This window comes from Peromyscus eremicus, chromosome 3 (assembly GCF_949786415.1).
Source record: "Peromyscus eremicus chromosome 3, PerEre_H2_v1, whole genome shotgun sequence".
NCBI lineage: Eukaryota > Metazoa > Chordata > Mammalia > Rodentia > Cricetidae > Peromyscus > Peromyscus eremicus.
This window is the reverse complement of record NC_081418.1, coordinates 70,011,012-70,033,805: the sequence shown is the minus strand read 5'-3', so window position 1 is coordinate 70,033,805 and position 22,794 is coordinate 70,011,012. Positions and strand designations below refer to the sequence as shown.

The following is a 22,794-nucleotide window of genomic DNA, read 5'->3' as shown; positions in this document are numbered from 1 at the left end:
CTCTGCTGGATGCCACAGATATGAATGCATGCACACACAGACCAAACACATAGCTTTACACTCAGGTACATCCTTGCCCTGGAATGACATGACAAGTATTTCCAAGCATTTTTAGGCTTATTTGTTATTCTGTGTGTATGAGTATTTTGCCTACATGTATATACGTGAACCACACGTGTGCCTGGTGCCCTCTGAGGTCGGAAGGATAAGTCAGATTCCCTGGGACGGTTGTGAGCCACCAAGTGGGTGCTGGGAATTGAGCTTTCTGGGTCCTCTCCAAGAGCAACAAGTGTTCTTAACCTCTGAGCCAACTTTCCAGCCCAGCAGTAAGTATTTTTAATCATAAGTAAATGTCTCCTGGCACAACATAAACACTGAGTTGCAACTCAGAGGAAGGAAAAATCTTGGGTGCACGCTGATTTTAACAAAGCATTCTTTATGGTAAGGAACTACAAGGCTGGTTCCAGGCTTTACAAGACCCTTAATCCAGACATCTGGAAGGCTTCTCCAAACTGTGACATTTACAGAAGCCCAGACAATGAGAAAGTGGGAGCACCCGATCGAACCAGAATAAGTACCTCTGCTAGGGAAAGTGGAGGAAGTGGCCAGCTTCTCCTTGCGGCCTGTAGATCCTCAGTTTTGAGGCCACACTGTGCCACCATGTGTCAGAGTCTCTAGGTAAAACAGCTGCTGGCATCAATGAGAGGATGTGGAAAACACAGGACCCCCAGAAACTCGGGCCAACTCTGAACATCAGCAGTCACTACTACTGAGGATTTCCCGAGTTTGGTATCGTATGGCAGGGCTGCTTTTGCTCTTTGGGCTGTGAACTTTTTCAGTAAAGTTAATGTCTTCATCCATTCTTTCTTTTGCTCATTGAAAAAAATTTTTAAGAGCTTATGATGGTTGTAATAGTCTTTCTGCTGGGAGCTGGTAACCCCAGGGTTCCTTCCTTCAGAGAACGACAGTCAACTGGAAACACTCTAAGGAGTTACAGGTTAGCTGCTGCATATTTCTTTTTGTCCCTAGAGCCAGGCAAGGCTCGAACCAAACCTGTTCTCGATATATATGAAAGAGAGCCAGGGAAAAGGAATAGGAAAGAAAAGTTGGGGAGAGAAAGATCCAGGCCCTGACATCTTCCTCATACATTTTATAGATTAAATGTTTGAGAAATTTAATCAAGTAAATAAGGGATAGTCAATAATAATTTAGCATGGAGCATATACTCAATCACAGAAGGATTTATTTCTCTCTCTCTCTGAATTTATAACTGTTAAACATACTCAGATGTGACGATGGCTTTAGCAATTTAAGCCTATCAGGTCAGTCTCCGGCAAGGACTTTGTGCTGAATGGGGCAGATATGAGTGCTCCTTACTGACGGACATAGAAGATCGTGGAACAGAAAAGAGGAATTCTGTAAAAGCTGAGATGAAGTGGGAGGCTCCTGTCACAGGCGATGTCAGTTGAGAAAGCCTCCCCCATCCTAGGAGAGATGAGGCTTCCTAGAAACGTCAGCTAATGTTGCAACATATGGCCAAAAGGAAGTGGTAGGCCAGGAGGCCAAGGGAGAGGTTCCTCCAAAGTCCACGCAGGACAGGAAGCAAAGCCTTAACAAAAATGCGAGGACATCTGGGGGCCAGGAAACATGCTAAGCCACTAGGCACTATAAAGGTGAGTAAGACCAGTGCCTTCCCGATTACTCAAGAGCCATAGGACAGGAAGCTGTATTTGAGCATAAACGAAAGTACACAGGCGGACAGGAGTGAACTAATGTAATTGGAGGTGAGGTGAAAAAGCATTTATTCTTCAAGGAAGCATTGAGAAACACTACCTCTAGACCCAGAGGGAAGAAAACATGACCACAGCTTCCCTCCACAAAGGTCGCCAGTTTCCCATGACAGACAGATGAATTAAAGACAGCACTGTTCAAGCTTTTGGTGAGTGTGCACACAAGTTACAATCATAATAATAGTGCATCCTCTCCCTCCCCCTTTACCCCCCTACCCCCTCTCCTCACCTCCCACCCCCCACTCCCACCTGTGCAGGAGCCCTTACCAACTGAATATTTACAGATGCAATGTTGCCAGGCCTGAGTTTTGTTTCAAAATAAACCAGGGTAGGATGTGATCACCACTAAAGCTAAGTGTTTGTCTTTAGGTTAGACTATGTGAAAACGCTCCACAATAAAAAAGTTACTTAAGCCAGGCGGTAGTGGCGCACGCCTTTAATCCCAGCACTCGGGAGGCAGAGCCAGGCGGATCTCTGTGAGTTCGGAAAACCAAAAAAAAAAAAAAAAAAAAAAAAAAGTTACTTAAAATATGAACTAGTAACAAAAGCCCACCAAACATGTAGGAGAAGATAAAAATTTAAATGGCAACCTAATACAATGATGCTATTTAGTGTAATGAGTTTGAATATAAACAAAAGTGCTTTGAAATCTGGGATTATATGATCATGAGGTCTCCATATGCCATGTATACCACATCCTGAGCAAGCAAACTGGGTCTACATGTTGTTGGGGTTCAAGGCCAATTCAAGATGTCTCCAAAGTGCTAACCACTACCCTGCTGTGGACTATGTCCCCAACTTGGAAGGCCTGGATTAATTTTTCTATTAGTTCCTTAAGAATGCTGTACCATGAGTTTTGATCATAATCACCAATCCCTACCCCATTTCCCAGAGTTTCCCTTCCATGACTTTTTGTCTTTACCCCCAAATCAAGGTCAATTTGGACTGCCTAAATATTCTTGGGTGTGTGGCCTTCAACTCGATGGTAGGTTGACTTACAAGCGGCTACACTCTTAGGGAAAACTGACCCTTCCTTTCCCAGCAGCTAACAACTAGCTTTCAAGTGAATGAATACTAATACAATCAGAACATTTTGCACTATAAAACCATTTTCATGGGTGTAGATACACACATGTGTATTTTGTGTGTATTGCATGATGTGTTAGTCTGTTAAAGCCTAAGCCCAAGTATGGCACTTCCCTCTAGAACTGTCACATTCATTGTAGAAACCAAATTCCTGCAAGGCCCAATGGGACCAGCTATGCTTTGTTTCTGTCCTGCTTGGTCCCATTACCCTGTACTCCAGACCACTGGTATTGTTTCTATTCCTGCAACATTTCAGGTGCATGCTTCCATGGGCCTCAGTGCTTGTGGCTCCATGCTTGGTATGGCTCTTGTGCCACAAGCTACACAATGGTTCCCTCACCTTCAAATGTCACCTTCTCAGAAAAGACGCCTCCAACCACATATTTCAAAATTCAGAGCCCTTGCCTTTTGCCTTCTGTATGTACCCCTGTTTTTGTTTTCTGCCCCCCATGGATGTTACCACCTTCTAATTATATATTATATATAATATAATTATATAGGGATGCAGGCATATCCTACGCCATTTCCTCTGTTTACTATCTCTCTGTCTTTACATCTCCAGGAGGTCCAGAACGTTTGCCTTTCTGGTCCACAGCAGTAGTTTCTCTCACACCTAGAATACCTGTACATTTGTGCAAGTAAATGTGCACCGGACTGTGATGTGCAATACATTTATTGGTGTGGGTCACACAGCCTTGTATGACAGTGTCTTGGAGCACACTCATGGAGCTCTGAGGTACTGAACATTGAAAGGTGAATGCAGCACACACACCCAACAGTCCTTCCTATCTCACAACTGGGTGCTGCCTACGGAAACTGCCGTTTAAAGCACATGGGGCAGCAGAGCTGGAAGCGGAAACAGTATTGCTCCCTTGAGCAGCCACCACAGCATCACAAATTGGCAAGAGGAGATAGGCAGTCAGAAAATCATAAAAATTTCAAGACCTTCTCAGACGATCTGGCCTGACCTAATCATTCCACCGACGAGCGTCAAAGTTACAAAGCGGTATTGTCATTTGCCCCAGGGCACACAAAAAGGAAATGCTGAGCTGAAACTAGTGGAGACTTAGGTCATATGACTTTCCACCTAGAGATCTCCACTCGCCCTGCCCTGCCCTAAAAAAATGAGAAGCAGGGACGGCTCCCCACTAGCGCTCTGCCTGGTCTCTTTGCTTTAAAAGTCACCTGAAAGCCTTTCTGCAGCTAGATGCCAATCACCTCTTCCAGGAGAGCCCCGGCAATTTTTGCAAGAATCTCTATTTTAAAAAACAAAGAGCTGCTAATGATCACTATTTCTCATAAATGAAAGCCTTAAAAATTCCCTGCCATAGCAACCGGGAGAAGTTGACTCATCTACTATTATCCTGTGACGTTCTAATAATACAGTTCCAGTGTATGTCAGGCCCAGGGGTGCTAGTCTGTCAAGAATCAAAACTTTTAACCCCCACAGTCCCATTTTTTTTATTAGAAGTAAAGGGTCTGAACACTTCTCACATCAATACATCTATGTTTCCCAGAGCCATGGGCAAAGTCATGTACCATAAAGCATTAACAAGAGAAAGTGGTTCTGAGAAAGGTGTAGATCTCCTGACGTCTGTCCAGAACAAAGCAGTTTCTCAGGCAGTGACATTCACACAGAGTAGATGGCTAGAACTGCTCTCTCCTCTGACCCTGAGAGGTCATTAGAACTTCATCCTTTGAGATGCCTGTCAAAGATATCTTGGTTCCCATTTTCTTAACAGAACCCTCTTCTGTCTGGATCTTCAGAAGAGGCTGGCCCATTCTCATTCCAGAAAAAGGTTTCAACTGGACAAAGAGCATCATGGGAATCTTACTTCCTTGCCTATGATGGGTTTACACCTAAGCATATGCCAACACTGTAGCCAGTGAGGAAAAGGAACATTTGCTTCAGGTACCAATGCTTACGGAGAAGGTTTTCCAATTTCCCATAGAGCCAGTGGGGGAAAAGAATCTAGAGATGATTCCCAAGACTGTTTTCACCTTGACACCAGAGTGAAGCTAAAGAAAAAAGCTCATCCGTGAGGAAGGAAGATCTGAGAGAATTAGAGAGAAGCAGACAGGGTGAGAGGTCACAGCGCACAGAACTGTGTGATATTGGAGGTGTAGTACCCTATCCCCCAGGACTCTTGCATTGTGGCCAGGAAGAAGGGCTGTGCATTTGTCTGTCTCACATGCTGCTGTTTTCCTGAGATAAGCTTACTGGTGAGTGAGGAGTGGGTCCCAGGACTCTTCAGTTAGAGAGAACTCAACATGTGGCATTAGGAAGTGGGAGGACGGATGGGGTGAGGAGGCAGAGCAGCTGCAGGGGCCAGCACAGAGCACATCACTTGTCACTGCTCTTGTGCTAGGAGACTCAGAGAGGGGAGCCAGACTTCACCCCAGGGAGGACACAGACACCAGATCCACTCTACCCCATTCTCATTTCCCTTCTGGACACCAGGAAAACGCTCCTTTGAGACATTAAGAAAAGAACCGACAAAGATGTTCCAGTCCCGGGGTCGCTGTCGCTGCCACCCTAGTCTTCACCTCCATTGGCTCCAGGCCGGAGCCGTCACTCTGTCAAGCTGACAGTCTCCACACAAAGGGCAAAGAGGAGAACTTCTCTGCAAGCCAGTGCTGGAGAGCAGCAGGTGTCTGGAAGATGCTCATTAACTGGAGCCAGCTGTATACATTGTGTGGCTCTTGAAACGCTCCTGTTTGTGCTGATTCACAGTTCAGATGTGATTGGATCAAACGCATTTTTCTTGACGTTTTCAGGATGAAAGTCCACACTATCAGAACACCCGAGAAAGCTATTCCTCTGCAGGGTTTTGGTCTTTCCAAGAAAGTGTTTCTTGTGTAATACTGTGATCTTACATGATCACAGGGTGCCGCTGGCCCTTTGACGAGAAATAACAAAGGAGGCAGCTGAAGACGTCCTCAGGAACATCTGCACAGCCAAGAAGACATGCTTCGGAATGTTTACACAGCCAGCCTTCGGAGGGCGCAGCAGCAGATGCACAGCTGTATTAGTAACCATAACTGACCAGGCTACCGACGGCACAGGGGGACACTCAGCTCTGAAAGACTCACAGTCTACTGGGAGGGTATTGTGTCCAGGGTTTGGAATGCTAAAAAAATCTAATTAACTAGTGACGAAAAACGTGTTAATTGCTTGTCCAACATTGGGGAAAGACCTGCTGTTCTCCCCATTCTTCCGTGGGAGGGGGAATGCCCCTGTCGTTAGGGGACAATGGAAGAAGTGGGGGGGGGGCATTTGTCCAGTCGAGGCTGAGTGAGCCATTGGTAGAATAAAAATGAATGTGGAAATAAAGGGGAGATAAGGCCCCGGATTCGCCTGTCATTTATAATTTTGGCTGTTCAGGAGAGTGAGACAGGAGGATTGCAAGCTCATGGTCTGTCTGAGCCACTTAGTGAGACATAATCTCAAAATAAAAGTTAAAAAAAAGATCTGGAGATACTGCTCAGTGGTAGAGTCCATGCCTAGGATATAGGAGGCCCCAAGCCCAATCCCAGGACCACAAGGGAGGGAGGACAGGAGGGAGGGAGAGAGAAAGGGAGGGAGGGACAGGGAGGGAGGAAATGGGAGAGGTGCAGAAAGGAAGGATGGAAGGAAGGAAGGAGTCCCACTGTGTGACATGTAAGTGATCAACGGGGTGGGCTTAAATGCCTCCTGATTACTAGCATCCTGTCCAGAATGGATCTGTCCTGTGGATTTTTTCCTATGGTCTCATTACCTTGTGAACATTTTGCCTTCTTGTTTTGTTGCTGTTGTTTTAGTTTGGGTTTATTGTTGTTGTTTTGTTTTGTTGAGGCACGCTTTCATTGTGTCTCTCTGGCTGGCCTGGAACTCCTTTGTAGACTAGGCTGGTCTTGTACTCACAAAGACGCACCAGGCTGTGACTCCCAGGTACTGGAATTAAAAGCACGTGCCACCATGCCTGGCCCTCATATTTATTATATTAACTTTAGCATTTAAAAAAGTAATAGCTTTAATGGGATACAATTAACAGATACCACACAATTCATCTGCTAAAAAATGCAAAATTTAATGACTTCTCCTGTATTCATAGATATCCACAACTATTACCACAGTCAAATTTAAATAATTTCAGTGTCCCAAAAGACAACTCCTACCTGTTAGCAGAGGCTCACTTTCATCTCCAACCCTCCCAACCTCAGGAACAACGAATCTACTTCCGAGTCTACGATTTGTCTCTCCTGGATGTCTCATATCAGTGATATCAAACACCGGGGTCTTCTGTGAACGGCTTCATTCCCTTGCCACAACGTTTCTCAGGCTCATCTTGTAGCATGTAAATTGCATCCCTGTATTTGCATTTCCTGAACCTGTATTTACATTTCCTAAGTGTCCACTATTCACTTCTGCGGGAGCTTGTGAACTGAAGTCCTGTTCAGAAAAGACAGTTTGGTTTTGTCGGGAGTCTATTGATATGAAGAACTACTTTGTATATTAGGAGTTATATTTGTAAACTGTGAATTTAAAGAAAAGCAATATTCTGAAAGCCACCGAAGCAGGAGCCAATGTGAACGGGTAGCTAGTCTTTACACACCTGCAACATAGGTACTCCTCTGACAAGAGTGCCTGACATATAAATATTCACGTTTCCTCACATCTAGCCACCGAGTGTCCCCTGTATGGTGGGTACCACTCAAAACTTCAACTTTAGCACTTAAAAACAAACAATATTCAGAGTCGAGGACTTAATCAGGAGGGGTCGGAAGAAGACAGAGAAAGGAGGGAACGTCTGGAGAAGACAGAAGAGAGAGAACACTCCTAAGTTGCGTGGTGGCTTCCTGGTCACTGTCTTGTATGATTCACAACATGCAGGTCTACTGGCAAAAATTCTTTTGCATATGTAGACAGTTCTCTAGGGACACGTGTTTGCCTGCGTGATGGTCCACAAGCAACGCACATCCAGTAGACCACACATCAAACTTGGGTATTTTCCTGTGAGGTAGATCTTCTTCAATGGTGGGCAAGAAGCCACAACCCCTCATCAGCCATGTGATCGCAGGATGGAATCAATATGCTGGGCTGCTAAGCCCCCGATGCTCCCCAGTAGATTAGATGTGTCCCCTGCTTTCACAACTTACAATATTTTACATTTACAATGTGCTTATTTGGATGCAAGTCATGTAACTTGAGGAGAATCTGCACTGCGTGGCACATAGTAGTTAACTTAAAGAGCCACTCCTCTGGGTAAGAAAGTGTAAATAATGGCAGCCCTTAGAACTGTCTAAACTAATTTTAAATGGCATTGGCAATGTGGGGGTATGCACTGGCTGGCTTGGTTCTACTACAATCCAGGGGGTTGCGAGGCTGCTGAGGAAGAGCTGGCCAATGTATTAAGAAAAGGTGTGTCCAGACAGCAGACCATGAGTGGAGTTATCACCCAGGCAGGGCACTCACAAAGCCTCCTTCTAGAATGTAAATGGCTTGAGAGCAGAGATTTTGATTGTTTTCCCCCCCTGAATTTTCAAGTCTTCTACACAGTCATTTACAGATTCAGTCCTCAAAGTCTTGTCAGTCCATTTTATAGACTCAACAGCCCAGGTTAACAGAGCTCACCACTGCTGGTGATGCCTTATCAGAGGTGTGTGGCACAAATGCACCCACCTCTGTTTACAAACCCCAACAACTGGATGATAGAAACAAGTTTCTGAGAGTTCGATGTGAAGCAGAGGAAAGAACAGCCAGCCACTCAAATGGACTGGATTCATTGCTAGGAAGAAATGTAGCTCAAATTCCAGATGGAGTCAGACATGTCTCCAGGAACCTCTGAATGACAGATTGACACTCAGCTATTCATGAACAGGAGATGCTGCAGGGCATCTCCTCCCCAAAAGGCTGCTGTGCCTTTTTACAAAACACTACGCTAGTGCAGCACAGTACAAGGCTAAATAGAACAAGAGCCATCAGCAGGCTCTTAGGACAAGTGACTTTCAAACCTCATGATGCCGGACACGCTTACCTGTCTAGCATCTGCTGTGGCTGTTCCTAGCCAGAATCTGACATTAATTATGTCAGCAGAGTTTGCAAAGCCCTTGTCAGTTGATTTTTTCTCAGAGGAAGACTTTATATTGGGGGGCTGGGGGTGAGAGAGAGAGGTGTGTAGGTTAGTTTGGCAAACCAGCATAGGGCCCTTGGGTGGTCAAAGTTCAACCCTAGCGCATAGTCATGTCACAGAGAAAATGAACTTCCTTGGTCACAGAGTACCTTCAGCCCTAGACACTGATCATGAGGGAGGTGGCAGAGAGTGTAATGGGTATAAGCCAAGGGGGGCCCCAACTCGAAGCTCACAAGCCAAAGGGCACACGCTGTGGGAGACACTACAGTGCCCTCTTTCATATGAGAACCAGCAAATAATAAACACACTTTAATGCTCCCAATGCTGTCTGTAGGGACAAGCATGGAGAACAAAGTGGCTAATTTTTCTATAATAAAGTGAATTTGAATGAGCAACTTAAATCAATATTAGGCACTGGTATTATGTGTATTAATATCTACATATCATTAGCATAATCCCAAGTGAATTTTTTTCATTACTAAAAGTAATGCTAGGCTTGACTTTTCATTTCCTTTGGTATTAACTTATATGCAATATAAATTTGGTTAGAAATAACTTTTGTTTGAAAGCTGATCTACTTCCACTCTCTGTGTAGACATAGAAAGACACACAGATATATGCATGTGTGTGTGTGTGTGTGTGTGTATGTGTGTGTGTGTGCAGTATGTGTGTGCATGTGTATACACATACAGATTGGCCTCAGGTTGCCTCAGCCCAGGGACTATCAGAGGAACATTTTGCACACAGGTAGAGAGAGATGGGCCCCTTGTCTCTTCAGGTGCTCTTCCAACTTCTGAGCACTGAAGACTTTCTTTGAAAGGAAGGGTGTACACAAATCTAACATACAGATATGTAAAATGGGGAATTTTAGTGAATCTAAAACAAAACAAAACAAAAAGCAAACCCTTCTATGCAAGAGTCTAAGTAATGTCCCAACCTGTTCTCTATATGGCACTTCAATTCCAAACCATGAATAGATTCAAGAACGACTAATGACATATTCAAGTCTGGGACTAAATTCAGAACCTCAGAAAACAGGTTCAGCTGTTTGAACGGCCAGAGAGTCACTTTCTGGAAAGCATACCATGAGAAACACTAGGTGTGCATCAGCAGGTTGTGCTTGGCAAAGGCTAGAGCAAGATTGCTCACTGGAGCCACCCAGACCAGTTTTGTCTACTGCAGAGGTATTGTGAGCCACACATGCAACATTAAATACACTAAGAGTCACACTAACATTTTAAAATCAAGTGAACTTAATTTTAAAGTAATTTTATTTAATTTAAATATTTTCCACACATATTCAGAATTTCTAAAGGTCAATAAGATAATTTTCAATTGTTTCTGTTATACTGTCTTTAAACCTGTGTTGGTCAATTTTATGTTACCTTGACACAAGCTACAGCCATTTGGGAAGAGGAATTCTCAGCTGAGAAAACACCTCCATAAGATTGGCCTATCCAAACAGTGTTTTCTGGACACAACAAGACTGTGGCACCATGCACAGGACCTGCACAGGTTCAAGCCTGATGGGGTCCCAGCACTGAGAGTAGGAAGCAGACATGGGATCCCACCCCTAACCAAGAAGCTGTCTGCAACTGAGACTACTGGAGAGGGAAAATCATTTTTCTCCAATGGAGGGTCACTGGGATTATCAATCACACTCCAGGGCAGGCCCCACGCCCAGTAGTAGTCGCCAGCACAGAATGAACTGGATGATGTTTTTGTGGACTCTTTTGTTTTATTCTGCTTTGGTCTGGCACTTTTCCACGAACTGGCCTTTTATTTGTTTGTTTTGACTTTCATTTTTTGGAGGTTTGTTGTTGTTATTGTTTCTTGGTGTTTTTTTTTTTTTGAGAGAACATAAAGTTGAGTGTGTAGGATGGTTGGGAGGAGGTGGGATGGGGGAGGGAAAATGATAAAAATGTATTGTATAAAACATGTTTTCAATATAAAAGAAAGACTGGCTTGTAAGGCAAGTTTGTGAAGCATTTTCTTGGTTAATGATTAATGTAGGAGGGCCCAGCTCACTAGCAGTGGTACTAACCCTGGGCAGGTGATCCTTCTTTGTATAAGAAAGCAGGCTGAGCAAGCCAGGAAGCAGCATTCCTCCATGGCTTCTGCTTCAGTTCCTGTTTTCAGGTTCCCACCTTAAGTTCCTGCCCTGACTTCCTTCAGTGATAGTGACCTGAAAGTTGTAAAATGAAATAAATCCTTTCCTCCCTAAGATGCTTTTAGTCATCAATAATTCAGAGACTGTCCATAATTCATTGACCCCTAGCCACATGAGGCCACCATATTGATCAGAGCAGATCTAGGTCTGAGAATGAGACTCTTATGGGTAAATCTGCAACCCCTGCATGCTGAGAGATGCAGCAAGAGATTGACTCCTGAAGCCATGTTCTTGCTTCTTACTTCTTATCCCAATACGGGCTCTTGGGTTTATTCTTTAGACATAAAAGCATTTCAAGGAAAAGTACTTTACATTGCTAGCATGGCACTATCTGAAACCATAAGGAAGCTCTTGGTTTCATTTCCTTGAAACAGTCAGTACTATGACACTGGAAATGTCACCCATGGGCACTATGAAACCAAGGACCTGGTCCTCCAACGAGAAGAGAATTGCATAAGATTGCCACCCCAGAGACTCTGTAAATCATCGACCCCAAAGCTAGGGTCTGAACTCATGTCGATGAAGAACAGGCTATGAACACCACAGTCTTCAGGCTGTTGGTTTCTGAATCCACTGGTCTTTCTGACAGTTACTGACCCTTTAAAGACACTGTCCACCTCTCCACTTCTGCTGTGCCTGGAGGCGGGAAGAGAAGTTTGAGGAGAAAAACTTCCTTTCCATAGGAACTCTCATGGTCCTGTATCTTATTTGTAGGCATTTCTCCCAAATTACAAGAGCTTAAAAGTCCAAAAACTAACTTGATGTGTTAAAATACCCAATTCATTTGCATTGTCCAAGTGCTGCGCAGGGAGAACCGTTCTAGGAAAGCTGCTTGATGATAGGCAGGCTGCTCAAAAGGCTTCCAATAACAGGGCTTGGATATGCAGTCGGTAACCTCAGTCCACACATTCACAATTTTCCCATTTTCTTCATGATTCTTTGGAAGAGACATAATTGAGAGACCCAGACTTTTTCTACACATAGGCATTTTTTTCTTGGAGGCTGAAATTAATGCTCACTGTGGATTTATTTAAAAAAGAAATCAAGTTACCAGTAAGGAAATAACAGGACCTCCCCCCACCTTTTTTTTTTTTTTTTAGAAACTCGAATCAAACCTTGGAACTAAAGGAGTTTCACAAACATTTTAGTTCCTCTTCCCTTTAGCCATCACTCCACAGTTCCCCTCAAAGTCAGGAAAAAACTACAACATATCAGCAGTATAAATTATTAATTTTAAACAACCAGTATTCAATTCTCCTTTTTCCGTTAATAAACATGAGCTAGGATGAGCAGGTTCAGAGTTCAGCAGAGCTTGGGGGTTGTTCAGCAAAAGAAGTCAATTACCAAAATTATCTAGAAAATATAAACTAGGGACTCAAAGAAACATAGAAATGTGATGGAATTTTCTGTCCTCAGCTTGTTCATCTGTATTTCTTAGTTCCCTGTCTTAGAACTATGTATGCCCATGTCATCCAAAAGGACTTTTTTTTCCACAATGATAGAAATATGTGTGGTCCGATATGGTAGCCACAGGCCATGTGTGCTTTTGAGCATTCAGATATTGAGGAACTGAATTTTTTTCAAATGTAAATAGAAGTAGCCACCTGTGGCTAATGGCCACTATGGTTGACAGCAGCATGCTATACAGACCTGGGGCACGTCAGACTCAGTTAAATCTTGCTGTGTCCATGACATGCAAGGTCCATTTAAAATACAAAGCACTGTGTGTCTTCTTTTTTTGAAGTAACACATAACTAAGCAGAAGACCCTCCATGAAGCCAGACAGAAAAAAGTCTGCAATCAATCCTCTAAGGTTGGTGCTACTCTTTGGCTGAGTCAAGAGGAAGGATGGAGAGTTGGTGTGTGGGAACTGGGACTCTGGAACAGTCAGCCACACTGTGACCTAGCTGAGTTTCACTGGACAGACAGTCCTGAGTTCTTTGGATCTTGATTTTTCAAAGGTACCAAAGGTCAGGTTCCGCTGAACAACCCCCAAGCTCTGCTGGACTCTGAACCTGCTCAGCCGAGCTCGTATTTATTAGTGGACAAAGGAAGGTTAGAGACACTGCTTGTTTAAAATTAATAATTTATGGTGCTGATACAATATTGCAAAAGGGGTGAGGCTGGGTGACTGACAGGCCTACCTGTTGAGACAAGGCAATGTTGCAACTAAGTCACACCATGTGACTAAACTCATCCATCAGTGCCCACTATGCTGTGGGATTAGTTGTGAAGAAGAAAGCCGGTTATTTGTACATGGAGCTGGTGGCAGTTCTTCCAGCAAGAAGTAATCTCAAGACAACGGTCCCATCCTAGCCATCAGCTTCAGACCCTAGTGGATAGTAGCAGAAATCCCTGGCAGAGCTGACTGCCTGTAGAGCCAGGACGATCCTAACAGAGGCTGGCTCCCTCTGGCCACGGCAAAGTTGAATAAACTCCTGCTAGTAACTTGGAGGCACACGATTGCGTTCTGTTCCATCAACCGGCATACACGGAGGCTCAAGTGTCCTCCACTCTGACTCAAATCCGTGTGAAATATAGAAGGCCAGCTTTTTCTCCCACACAACCCATGGAAGGAAAGGCAGGAAGAAGCCAAGCGATGTAGACAACATTGACAGCAAGGTAAACCAAATGTGGGATTTGTGAAAATATTTCTAAACAAAAATATGACAAGCACGAGGGCAAAGAAAGAAAAGGAAGGAAGGAAGGAAGAGAGGCAGGAAGAGAAGGAGAGAAGGAAGTAAAGAGGCAGAATGCTTTTTCTGAAACTTAAATAACATTTTAGAAGCCAGGAAATGCAAACATACCCCTCAGAGACAACTGACCAGTGAGTGATAGATGAATGTTATCAATCATTCACCAACCTAATGCTAGGACCACTTTTTCTTTCTTTATACATATCTTGGCAGAAATACTGATCTTTGGCTGGAAAATTCTTTCTACAAACATGCCAGCACAACACTGTGCATCTTTTCCAACTAAATGTCCTGCTGTTGTTACCACTGTGTAGGGACAGGAGACCCTGCTAAGCAGCAGATGGACCTCACAGAGGCCAACACTTCTGTAGAATCTAAGAGTACACATTGTCCAGTTAAACCATCTGCAGGCTGGAATAGGAAAATGCCTGATGTTTCCATGCCTCAAACATCAAACAAAGGACAGTCACCTACGCACTTCACGAGGCTAGCTGGGGGAATTCGCACCTCAGCACAACACACAGATCAGAGTGCCCCTGTCAAATTCCAAAAATCTGCTTCCTCATATCAGCCTTTCACTGCTGTGACAAAATACTTGAGAGACTAAAGCAGCAAGGTTGATTTTGGCTCATGGTCTTGGAGGCCTCATCTGTGGTCAGGTTTTAGCTCTGTTGTGGAGCAGAACTTCATGACAGGGAACAATGGGCAGAGATTTGTTCATCTCCTGGTGGGCAGAGGGGGGAGAGACATACCCTCAACTCAGTAGGCCCTGTCTCCCAAAGTCCCACTACCTCCCAGTAGGATCAGGGCTGGTGACCAGCCCATCAAACTGTGACCTTTGGGTTTAAGATAAAAAAAACATAACAAATATATTTAAGAAGACTGTCATTAATCTCTCAGATACTGAACTGTTGGGCTCATCTGAGTTACCACAAGTGGGCAGCGAAGGCTACTAAGTGCAATGTAACAGAAAACATGTCGCCAGGAAAGAAGATGTGCCTTATCTGAGAGAATGGTTTCTCCCTCAGCGTTAATTCTCATTTTGCAACTTTTTATTATTTCATTGTGATTTTTAACTCCGATTTTTATGCATGTGGTTTAAAATACAACAGATAATCAACATTCCCTGCTAATATAGATGATTATGGTTCTAATTCCCAGCAGCTATCATTTGAAAGCAAAGCAAGGTCTTCCACACATAACTGCCTCTGTCCCAGTTCCCTGGTGGACACTAGATCCATGCAGCTCCTAACTACACATATGTTAGTGGTTGCCATACCAAAGTCCAGGCCTTCCCTGCATATATATATATATATATATATATATATATATATATATATATATATATATGCAGGATATAGAAGACTGTGTATGTCTGTGGGCATTCCCTTCCAACGACAAGTAAGAAACATTTCTGCTTACTGCTTCCATGGTCAACACCAGAGGGACAGCAGAAACAGTACTACCTCCATGCCTTCAACACTGCTCTGTAAAATCCAATAAATAAATACCTCAATCTGTGCAAGAATGTTATTTCCATTAAGGTTGGACACTGTGCTGATTTTTACCTCTTTCCTTTTGTAAAAATGATCAACTTCCTTTTAATAATCATGTGCTTATGTTTTCAACATGTTAAACTCTTATGGGGGGTGTCTCTTTAATATTTAATATTCTAACTTGTTCAGTTACTAGAAAATATCTCATTTGTTTAATACATTTCATGGGCTGCCTTTTTTTTTTTTTCTTGATTGTGAAATTATCCATTTGGCAATCACATTACTAATATGTGAAAAGTTCTTATTTTAATTATAAAAGCAAATGTGACCCATGATTATTAAGAAAACTGTTTGTCAAATCAGCCACTTTATTTCTGGATATAATCAAGTACCACAGGCTATATTAAAATCCTAAAGCTACTGATTTCTGTGTCTGTGGATGGTTTAAAATCATAAAAGGCATCAAACCTTCTTGTCAATCTAGGGGATTGTGAAAATTAATTATCAGTAGTCATCATGAAAACAGAAGCATGCCAATTCCTTTCACACATAACTGAATCCTCCAGAAGAAAATTCTGAAGAGTTCTCAGAACATGTATTTTCAAGTGACTGTTAACCTGATAACTTCATTCATTATGTGTCAGTAGGTAACAGACACAAAGACACACCCAGCCGGCTGCTGTGGTTAAACAAGAGTAAGCGAGATTATTCCAATCGGAGAACCTTGAGCTTATGCTGAGAAAATCACTGCAGTTTCCCTCCTTGCAAACACCAGCAAGTTCCATTCCCTCTCAGCCGTTCCTTGGAGACAGGATTAGACCATACTGGGACCCTGCAGAAGTCAGCTGTTCCCTTTCTAGGGCTCAGAGGTCCAAGTTCATCCTAGGACTCCAGGATCATCCCAGCAAAGCCTCCAAGAGGTGTCCAACTCACCAGGGAAAAGGACAATGCCCCACGAAACACAAAGGAAAGTCACAGACTTTCCCATCTCCAGGACTGGACTCAAGTTCTCCATCTTCCTGAAATGCCTTTCTCTCTACCTGGATTCTGGAAAGCTCCTGCTCATCCGTCAATGCCCAAGCCTTGTGTCACCTCCACTGGTCACTCCAGACTGAAGCAATCACTCCCTTGCCCTGCACAGTCCTCTGCAGCATGTACTGTATCACTCTAGAACACAGGCTATCTCTGCTGCTGCTTCTCAAGAGGATTCTTGTGTCATCTTTTTAATGCAAGCCTGGAGCTATGTCTGAAACCTGGAATATGCTCAATAAATGTTTTTTGTTTTTGTTTTTGGTTTTTTGGTTTTTTGAGACAGGGTTTCTCTGTGTAGCTTTGTGCCTTTTCCTGGAACTCACTTGGTAGCCCAGGCTGGCCTCGAACTCACAGAGATCCGCCTGCCTCTGCCTCCCGAGTGCTGGGATTAAAGGCGTGCGCCACCACCGCCCGGCTAAATGTTTTTTTGATAGAGCCCAAACTCAAGGTCAAATTTGGCATATGAGGGAAGAAACATCTGAGTTTATTTCAGCACCTATGGTTGGAGCCATTGAGCACCTTCATTTCATTCCTCAAAGCAGACAATCTGTTTGCACCAAGCATTCTTTTTTATTATTATTATTCTTAAAGAGTGTGTGTGTGTGTGTGTGTGTGTGTGTGTGTGTGTGTGTGTGTACACAACATATGTAGGTATTCTGTGGAGTCCAGAAGAGGGCATCAGATCCTCAGGAGCTAGAGTTACAGGTTGCTGTGAGCTTTCAGGTCTTCCAGAAGAACAGCAACTGCCCATAACCACTGAGTCATCCCTTCAGCCTCTATCAAGCACTCTTAGGCATTAGATCCTGGGTCAAAAACTCAGCATACTGACCTAATGAGGAAATTGAGGATAGGAAAAATAAGTAACCCACCTCAAGATGCCTCACTGGTCAGCAGTGGAGCCAGGATTCAAACACAATGACCTCAGATGTTTGGAGCTACAAAGAAAGCTAGAATTATCTCCCTTGCTAAGCCTGGAAGCTCAAGCCTGGCCCACAGTTGGCCCTCCAGCTTGGTGACTAATGGGTTCGCAGAGTGCCCTACTTTCTCAGACTCTGGCCTCTGCCTGAGAGAACCCAGCTGCTCTGAGAAACAGGCTCCATTCTTTCCTGCTCAACACCTCTCACAGGTGTGAATTGCTTGTGTCCTCTGAATTATTCATTATCCACACAATGGTAAGTGTACTTAAAAAGAACTATGATTCCATATTTTGCAAGACAAAGTGTCTGCTGAATTGGTGAACTAAGGTGTATAAGCCCAGAGGTCAGGCTGATTTGCATGAAGTAGTAAATAGATTGATGTCCACTCTTTGCATTTCTGATTTCATGCAGTTTCCAACAGGATTAAAAACAGCAGTCCGTAAGACAGGAAAGAAAGCCAGGGTAAGCATGCTTCCCCTATCTACAAAACGATTACCACCCTCTAAAGCTTATCCTGGCTTCTTTGAGCAATAGAGTCTTCCCAGGGCTGAGGTAGGGTTTTTCAATCAGACCTCTTAAGCTATATCAAGAAGCAAAATTTCAGAGGCCACAGCCTCTGTACTCCACGCCTCTCGTGTATCCTGCAAGGATCCTATCTCTTAGTCCTTTCCCAGTGTGCCCCTTTGCTACCTCTCCCCCTGAGCTCATCCAGTGGGCAGTCTTTGGAGAGGGAGAACCATGTGCTAATAGGAAGCCGAGGGCTCGGCATTTTAAATTCAGCGTTAGTCAACCAAAATGAATTGAAACGCAGCAGCAGTGGTTTGCGGGTACTAAAAATAAGCCGGAGCATTTGCTGAGTTCTCAGAATTAAAACCACAGGCGGTCAACTTGTTGCTGTTCTTAATAGGAGCTGACTGCTCTGCCCACTGGCCGCTACCGCCAGCAGCTCACACTATGGGACACCTAACAATGCTGTTTTTATTGGTTGTCAGCAATCATTAAAGGAAGTGCCATTTCTCTGCAATTAAACCTGATACCCACCCACCCACCCTACTCCCCCCAAAAAATAGTGGATAGCTTTCAGGAGAACACCTTGTGTCACATCACAACTGCACCTTGGTCACAGTCCTACCTGTGTTCAGGATTTGATTAGTTCCACATCCATAGATGTGGTTTCTTTCATGCCTGCCTTCCTGTCCAGTGCTGGATCTCTCCTCCACTCAGAGTTTAAATTGTGGAGTAATAAAAAGAACCCAACAGGGCACGTACAATATGAACATACCGAGCATTCCCACTAGGACTTCAAGACCGTCTTGACCCTAGAATTCCGTGTACTACACCAAATGTCTTAGCAGCCATCCCTTCAGGGTTTCTTATTAAAGTTTCCAATGACCAAAAGGGGAGTGGAACTGTGCCTAATGCATCATTCTGATTAGAAATCTGTCATGTTCAGAAACCAGTGGGGCTGCCTCCATTGATTCTTATGCCTTCACGTTCATTATCATTTTTTTCCCTCTTCAATTAGACCTGCTGATCAACCATAGAAAAGCTGAAAGCCCTTCTTTCACCCCAACCACATTCAATACAGGAAAAAATCGGAAGCCCTCAAAGTAAAATTACAGAGTAGTATAAGAACGTGTCTAGAGACACCCCCCACACACACACACACACATTCTCATTCTCTCTCTCTCTCTCTCTCTCTCTCTCTCTCTCTCTCTCTCTCACACACACACACACACACACACACACACACACACACACACACCCTCCACTCTCACACTCACTATAAACATGCCAGGAGTCCCAGAGGCTGGGCTCGACCTCCATTCCACAATCTCACTTCAGTAAGAGCAGGCACATTCTCCTGGCTGCTCTCTCAAACCCATGCCCCAAGCGAGTGTCTCCAAGGAGCTAATTTCTGAAACAAACAAAGAAATCCGAGTCTGCAAGGAGCAAGGGTTCGCACCCTTCTGCCTTGGCTCTGGGTATCAATGGTAGCAGGCACCAAGGCAGACACGTCGGGCGGCTCGCTTCGCCCTCACCTCCCTGACACCGCCTGTCCCTGCTCCAGCTGTGCAGAAAGTGCGTGGCTGCCTTGCTGCTTTCGCTCTCCGGGAGCCCCAGACCCCTGGTCCGCACGCCTAGGATGCTACCGCGTCCCACCGCTGCACTGTCATAGGTCAGGAGCGGAGGTGCTGGGGTACCAGGATGCGGGCCACCCTAACAAGTGTCCCGCGGGACGTCCTTGTCCCGCGCCGCTCTCCTAGAGCAGGCGGGACGGCCACAGGTAGACTCTCCATCCGTGCATGGGCGACCGCACGCTGAAACTCACCGGAGGACACGGAGGAGCCGGACAGACTGGAGTTGCTGGACGCTGCCATCTCGGCGCCGCGCGTCTCCGCTCGCTCAGTCCCAGTGCGGGCGGCGTCGCCGCTGCCCTTGGCCGGCCGCTCGCAGCCCGCGCGGCCCCCAGCCCATGGCAAAGTCCTGGGGACGCGCGGGAAGCACCGGCCTCCGGACTCTGCCTGCACTTCCTGCTCCGCCAGATGACGCGCTGCGGCCGCCGCTATTTATTCGTGCTCGCCGTCCCTCTCGGCGCCTGGGCGCGCTCCGCTGCGGGCGGCGGGGTGGCAGGGGCGCAGCGAGGCCGAGGCGGCGGGGCGGAAGGATGGGACTGCCGCTCTCACCGTCCCCGCCTTCCCCGCCGCGGGCCCGCTCCCTGCGCGCGACTGGAACCTGGGGCGCCCCGCGGCTCCCCGCACCGGCTCTCGGGATCCCGCCTCCGCCGCCGCCGCACTTCGAGCGGCCCGGGCAAAGGCGGGGGAGACAGATAGACAGCGACCTCCCCCTTCTCCCTCCGCCCCAACTCGGCTCGCGCGCGCACACAAAGGAAGGAGAGGAACGCCGGCGCTCCCGGCTGAATCGGCTCCGCCGGCTTGACAGCTCCTGCGCCCCTAGCAGCAGTGGGAGGCTGAGGACCACAGGGTGGGGACCGACCGGACAGGGAGCTTGCCCCGAGGTGCTGGGCACACCTCCAGGGACGCAAGGCGGGCCAAGCAACAGTGTACAGCGCTGCTTCCCGGGTTAGAAGGGGCTAGAGGGGTCTTAGGAGGAAGGTAGTGGGACTCGCAGCAAGCTCTGGGCTCTGGAGCAGCCGCACAGCGGGGGGCGCGGGGTGGGGGATCCAGAAGGTGAAGGCGGAGTCACTGAGGACTAGGTGCTGGGCAGAAGCTGGCCAGGATGCCACTGAGGCTAGGGAGTGCCCCTTCCACCAACCTCCAATTTATCCTTTGTTGCTCAGGAGCCGAAGGTCCCTGCCCTGCCAAAGAAGCATCTCCTAAGGCATCTAGGGAGCCAATCTGGCCACACTAAGTACCCCAGCCACTGGCAGGGGCCGTGCCCAGAAAGTCCATTGGGCTTCTGAGACTGGTCTTCAAAGAAATAGAGACATTTCAAAGGTGGCATCAGACTTACACAAAGAAAGAGGTCCTCTGCCCCTTGAAAAGGATCCCCACAAAAGACTAAGATTCTTCAGCAGGTGCAACTGTGTCCTTTCAGGATAAGGAACTGCCTAGGTGTGTGAGGGAAAGACTGGAGCAGGTGTGTGCCATCCTCCTGTATTTAAACCTAAATTAATTTCACTGGGAGGAAATGCCATGCAGACATTTTTTTAAATCCTTTTCACGCTCCCAGCAGGGTAATCGGTTCTTTCAATCCTGAAGCTACAGAAAACTGTGAAATTTGGACAGAAATTGTTAGATCAAAGGAAAAAAGCAAACATTAAAGGAATGAAAGTACTCTCATTACAGAGCAAAACGGAAAGTGTTCGCCTTGGGAGCAACACGGTTTTGCAAAAACATGACTAAAAGGACATAGTCCATTTGAAAATTATCAGGAGTGACTCAGAAACAGCAGCCAGGTTCTGGGGGCCTCCACATCTGCAGAGGGCCTCATGTACAGTGAATAATAAACGTTAAGTGATAACAATATGCACTCATGTCACATTTTCTACTTGATTTAAAGTGTATTTTAAATTTCCCCTTCAGGATGCCATCCCAGGGTGACTGCCCAACAAATGTCCCCACTCGTTTTTGTTTGTTGGTTTGTTTAAGGAAAAGGAGTCAACTTGCTAAAGGACTGAAGCCTGAGGGCCTCTTCAGTGGCACTGAGTGGCATCTGCATGGTCTCCATTTACAGGACTCTTAAGACAGGTCTGTCTGGGTAAACTGAATCCTGATGCTGCCAAGTCGCACCATTCCCACCTACTCTGGGTGGGCACGGCAACCATGGTGTGACTTCATCTGGAGCCCTATAGGGACACACACCTGCCCAGCATACCCTTGACCTCTCTGTGAGAACAGAACTTCCTGGATGCCCCTAGTTCAAGACACGACATAACATTTAGTTACTGGGCTAGCAGTTGATGAAGATCCCCCAGATCTTTAGATGATGGGCATGGCTACATCACACGACAGGACCGTTGCTACCTGGGCTTCAGAGAAAGCCAGCATCTGGGTTTCAACTATGGTTCTAGGATGTCAGCAAATGTCTTGGATTCAGGCTGTTTCTCCACTTCTATTACTGGTAGATAATATGGAGTGTTGTTAAGCGTTAAAAAAAAAAGACACTAGGTCTGGAGCCCTATTATACCAGGCCTAAAGACTGTGTTCCAGGAGAGGTTGTAAGTTGTTCACCTGATATATGGAATCAATGGTTTGAACAATGTTTGCTTTCTCTCCTGGAGATCGCTAACCAGTGGTGGCTTATTTACTGGGGAAATGCCTCATTTGTAGCCCAAGGACTGTATCTTATGTCCCAAATGGAGCATTAAGTGTTGGCTTCATTCTTTATTGTAAATCTCACAGAATGTCTGGTTCTATTTGTGCAGATTATAATATTTGCCTTCACAGAACTTTAGTAACAAGAGCAAAGTGTGTGGGCTGGAGAGTTGGCTCAGCATTAAGAGCACCTGTTGCTCTTGTGGAGGACCTGGGTTCGGAGCCTAGCACCTACATGGTGGCTCACAAACATCTTTACTCCAGTTTTAGGTGTTCCAACACCCTCTTCTGACCTCTGTGGGTACCAGAAACCCATGTGGTACACATGCAGACATGCAGACAAGACACTCATATAGGTAAAATAATAAAATAAATGAATATTTTTAAGAAAGCAAAGTATGACCCAGTGAACAAGTTATTATACTCCAAACAGATGAAGGGATGGAGGGGCTTTTACTGTGAAGGCACTGCCTAGTAACCCTGTCCAGTACGAAAGCAGAAGATAGAGATTCTTAAGTGAGGCCCCGCTTGTGGTAGGAGGTAGATGGTAAGCCCAGAGTCTGTTCTTCAGAAGGATAAACATAAAGTACCAGTTTCTGGGCTAACATTGAAAGCTGATGGCTCCTTGGGACTGTGAAGCTTAATCAGCAGAGAAAACTCAGCAGGCTTAGCTGCTCATGATCAAGATCTGCTTTCTCCAGTTCAAAGGCCAAGGG

The 22,794-nt window shown here is 45.5% G+C and overlaps 1 protein-coding gene across 1 annotated transcript in view; it reads right to left on the bottom strand.

Moving 5' to 3' along the window:
- The window catches only part of LOC131906294 (beta-chimaerin-like), a 193,667-nt gene extending 173,839 nt beyond the window's left edge, over positions 1-19,828 (bottom strand). The window contains exon 1 of the mRNA XM_059257045.1: positions 19,633-19,828. Coding sequence (XP_059113028.1) covers positions 19,633-19,681 — 49 coding nt within the window. The 5' untranslated portion in view covers positions 19,682-19,828. The remainder of the gene's footprint in view (positions 1-19,632) is intronic.
- Positions 19,829-22,794: the final 2,966 nt, after the last annotated feature.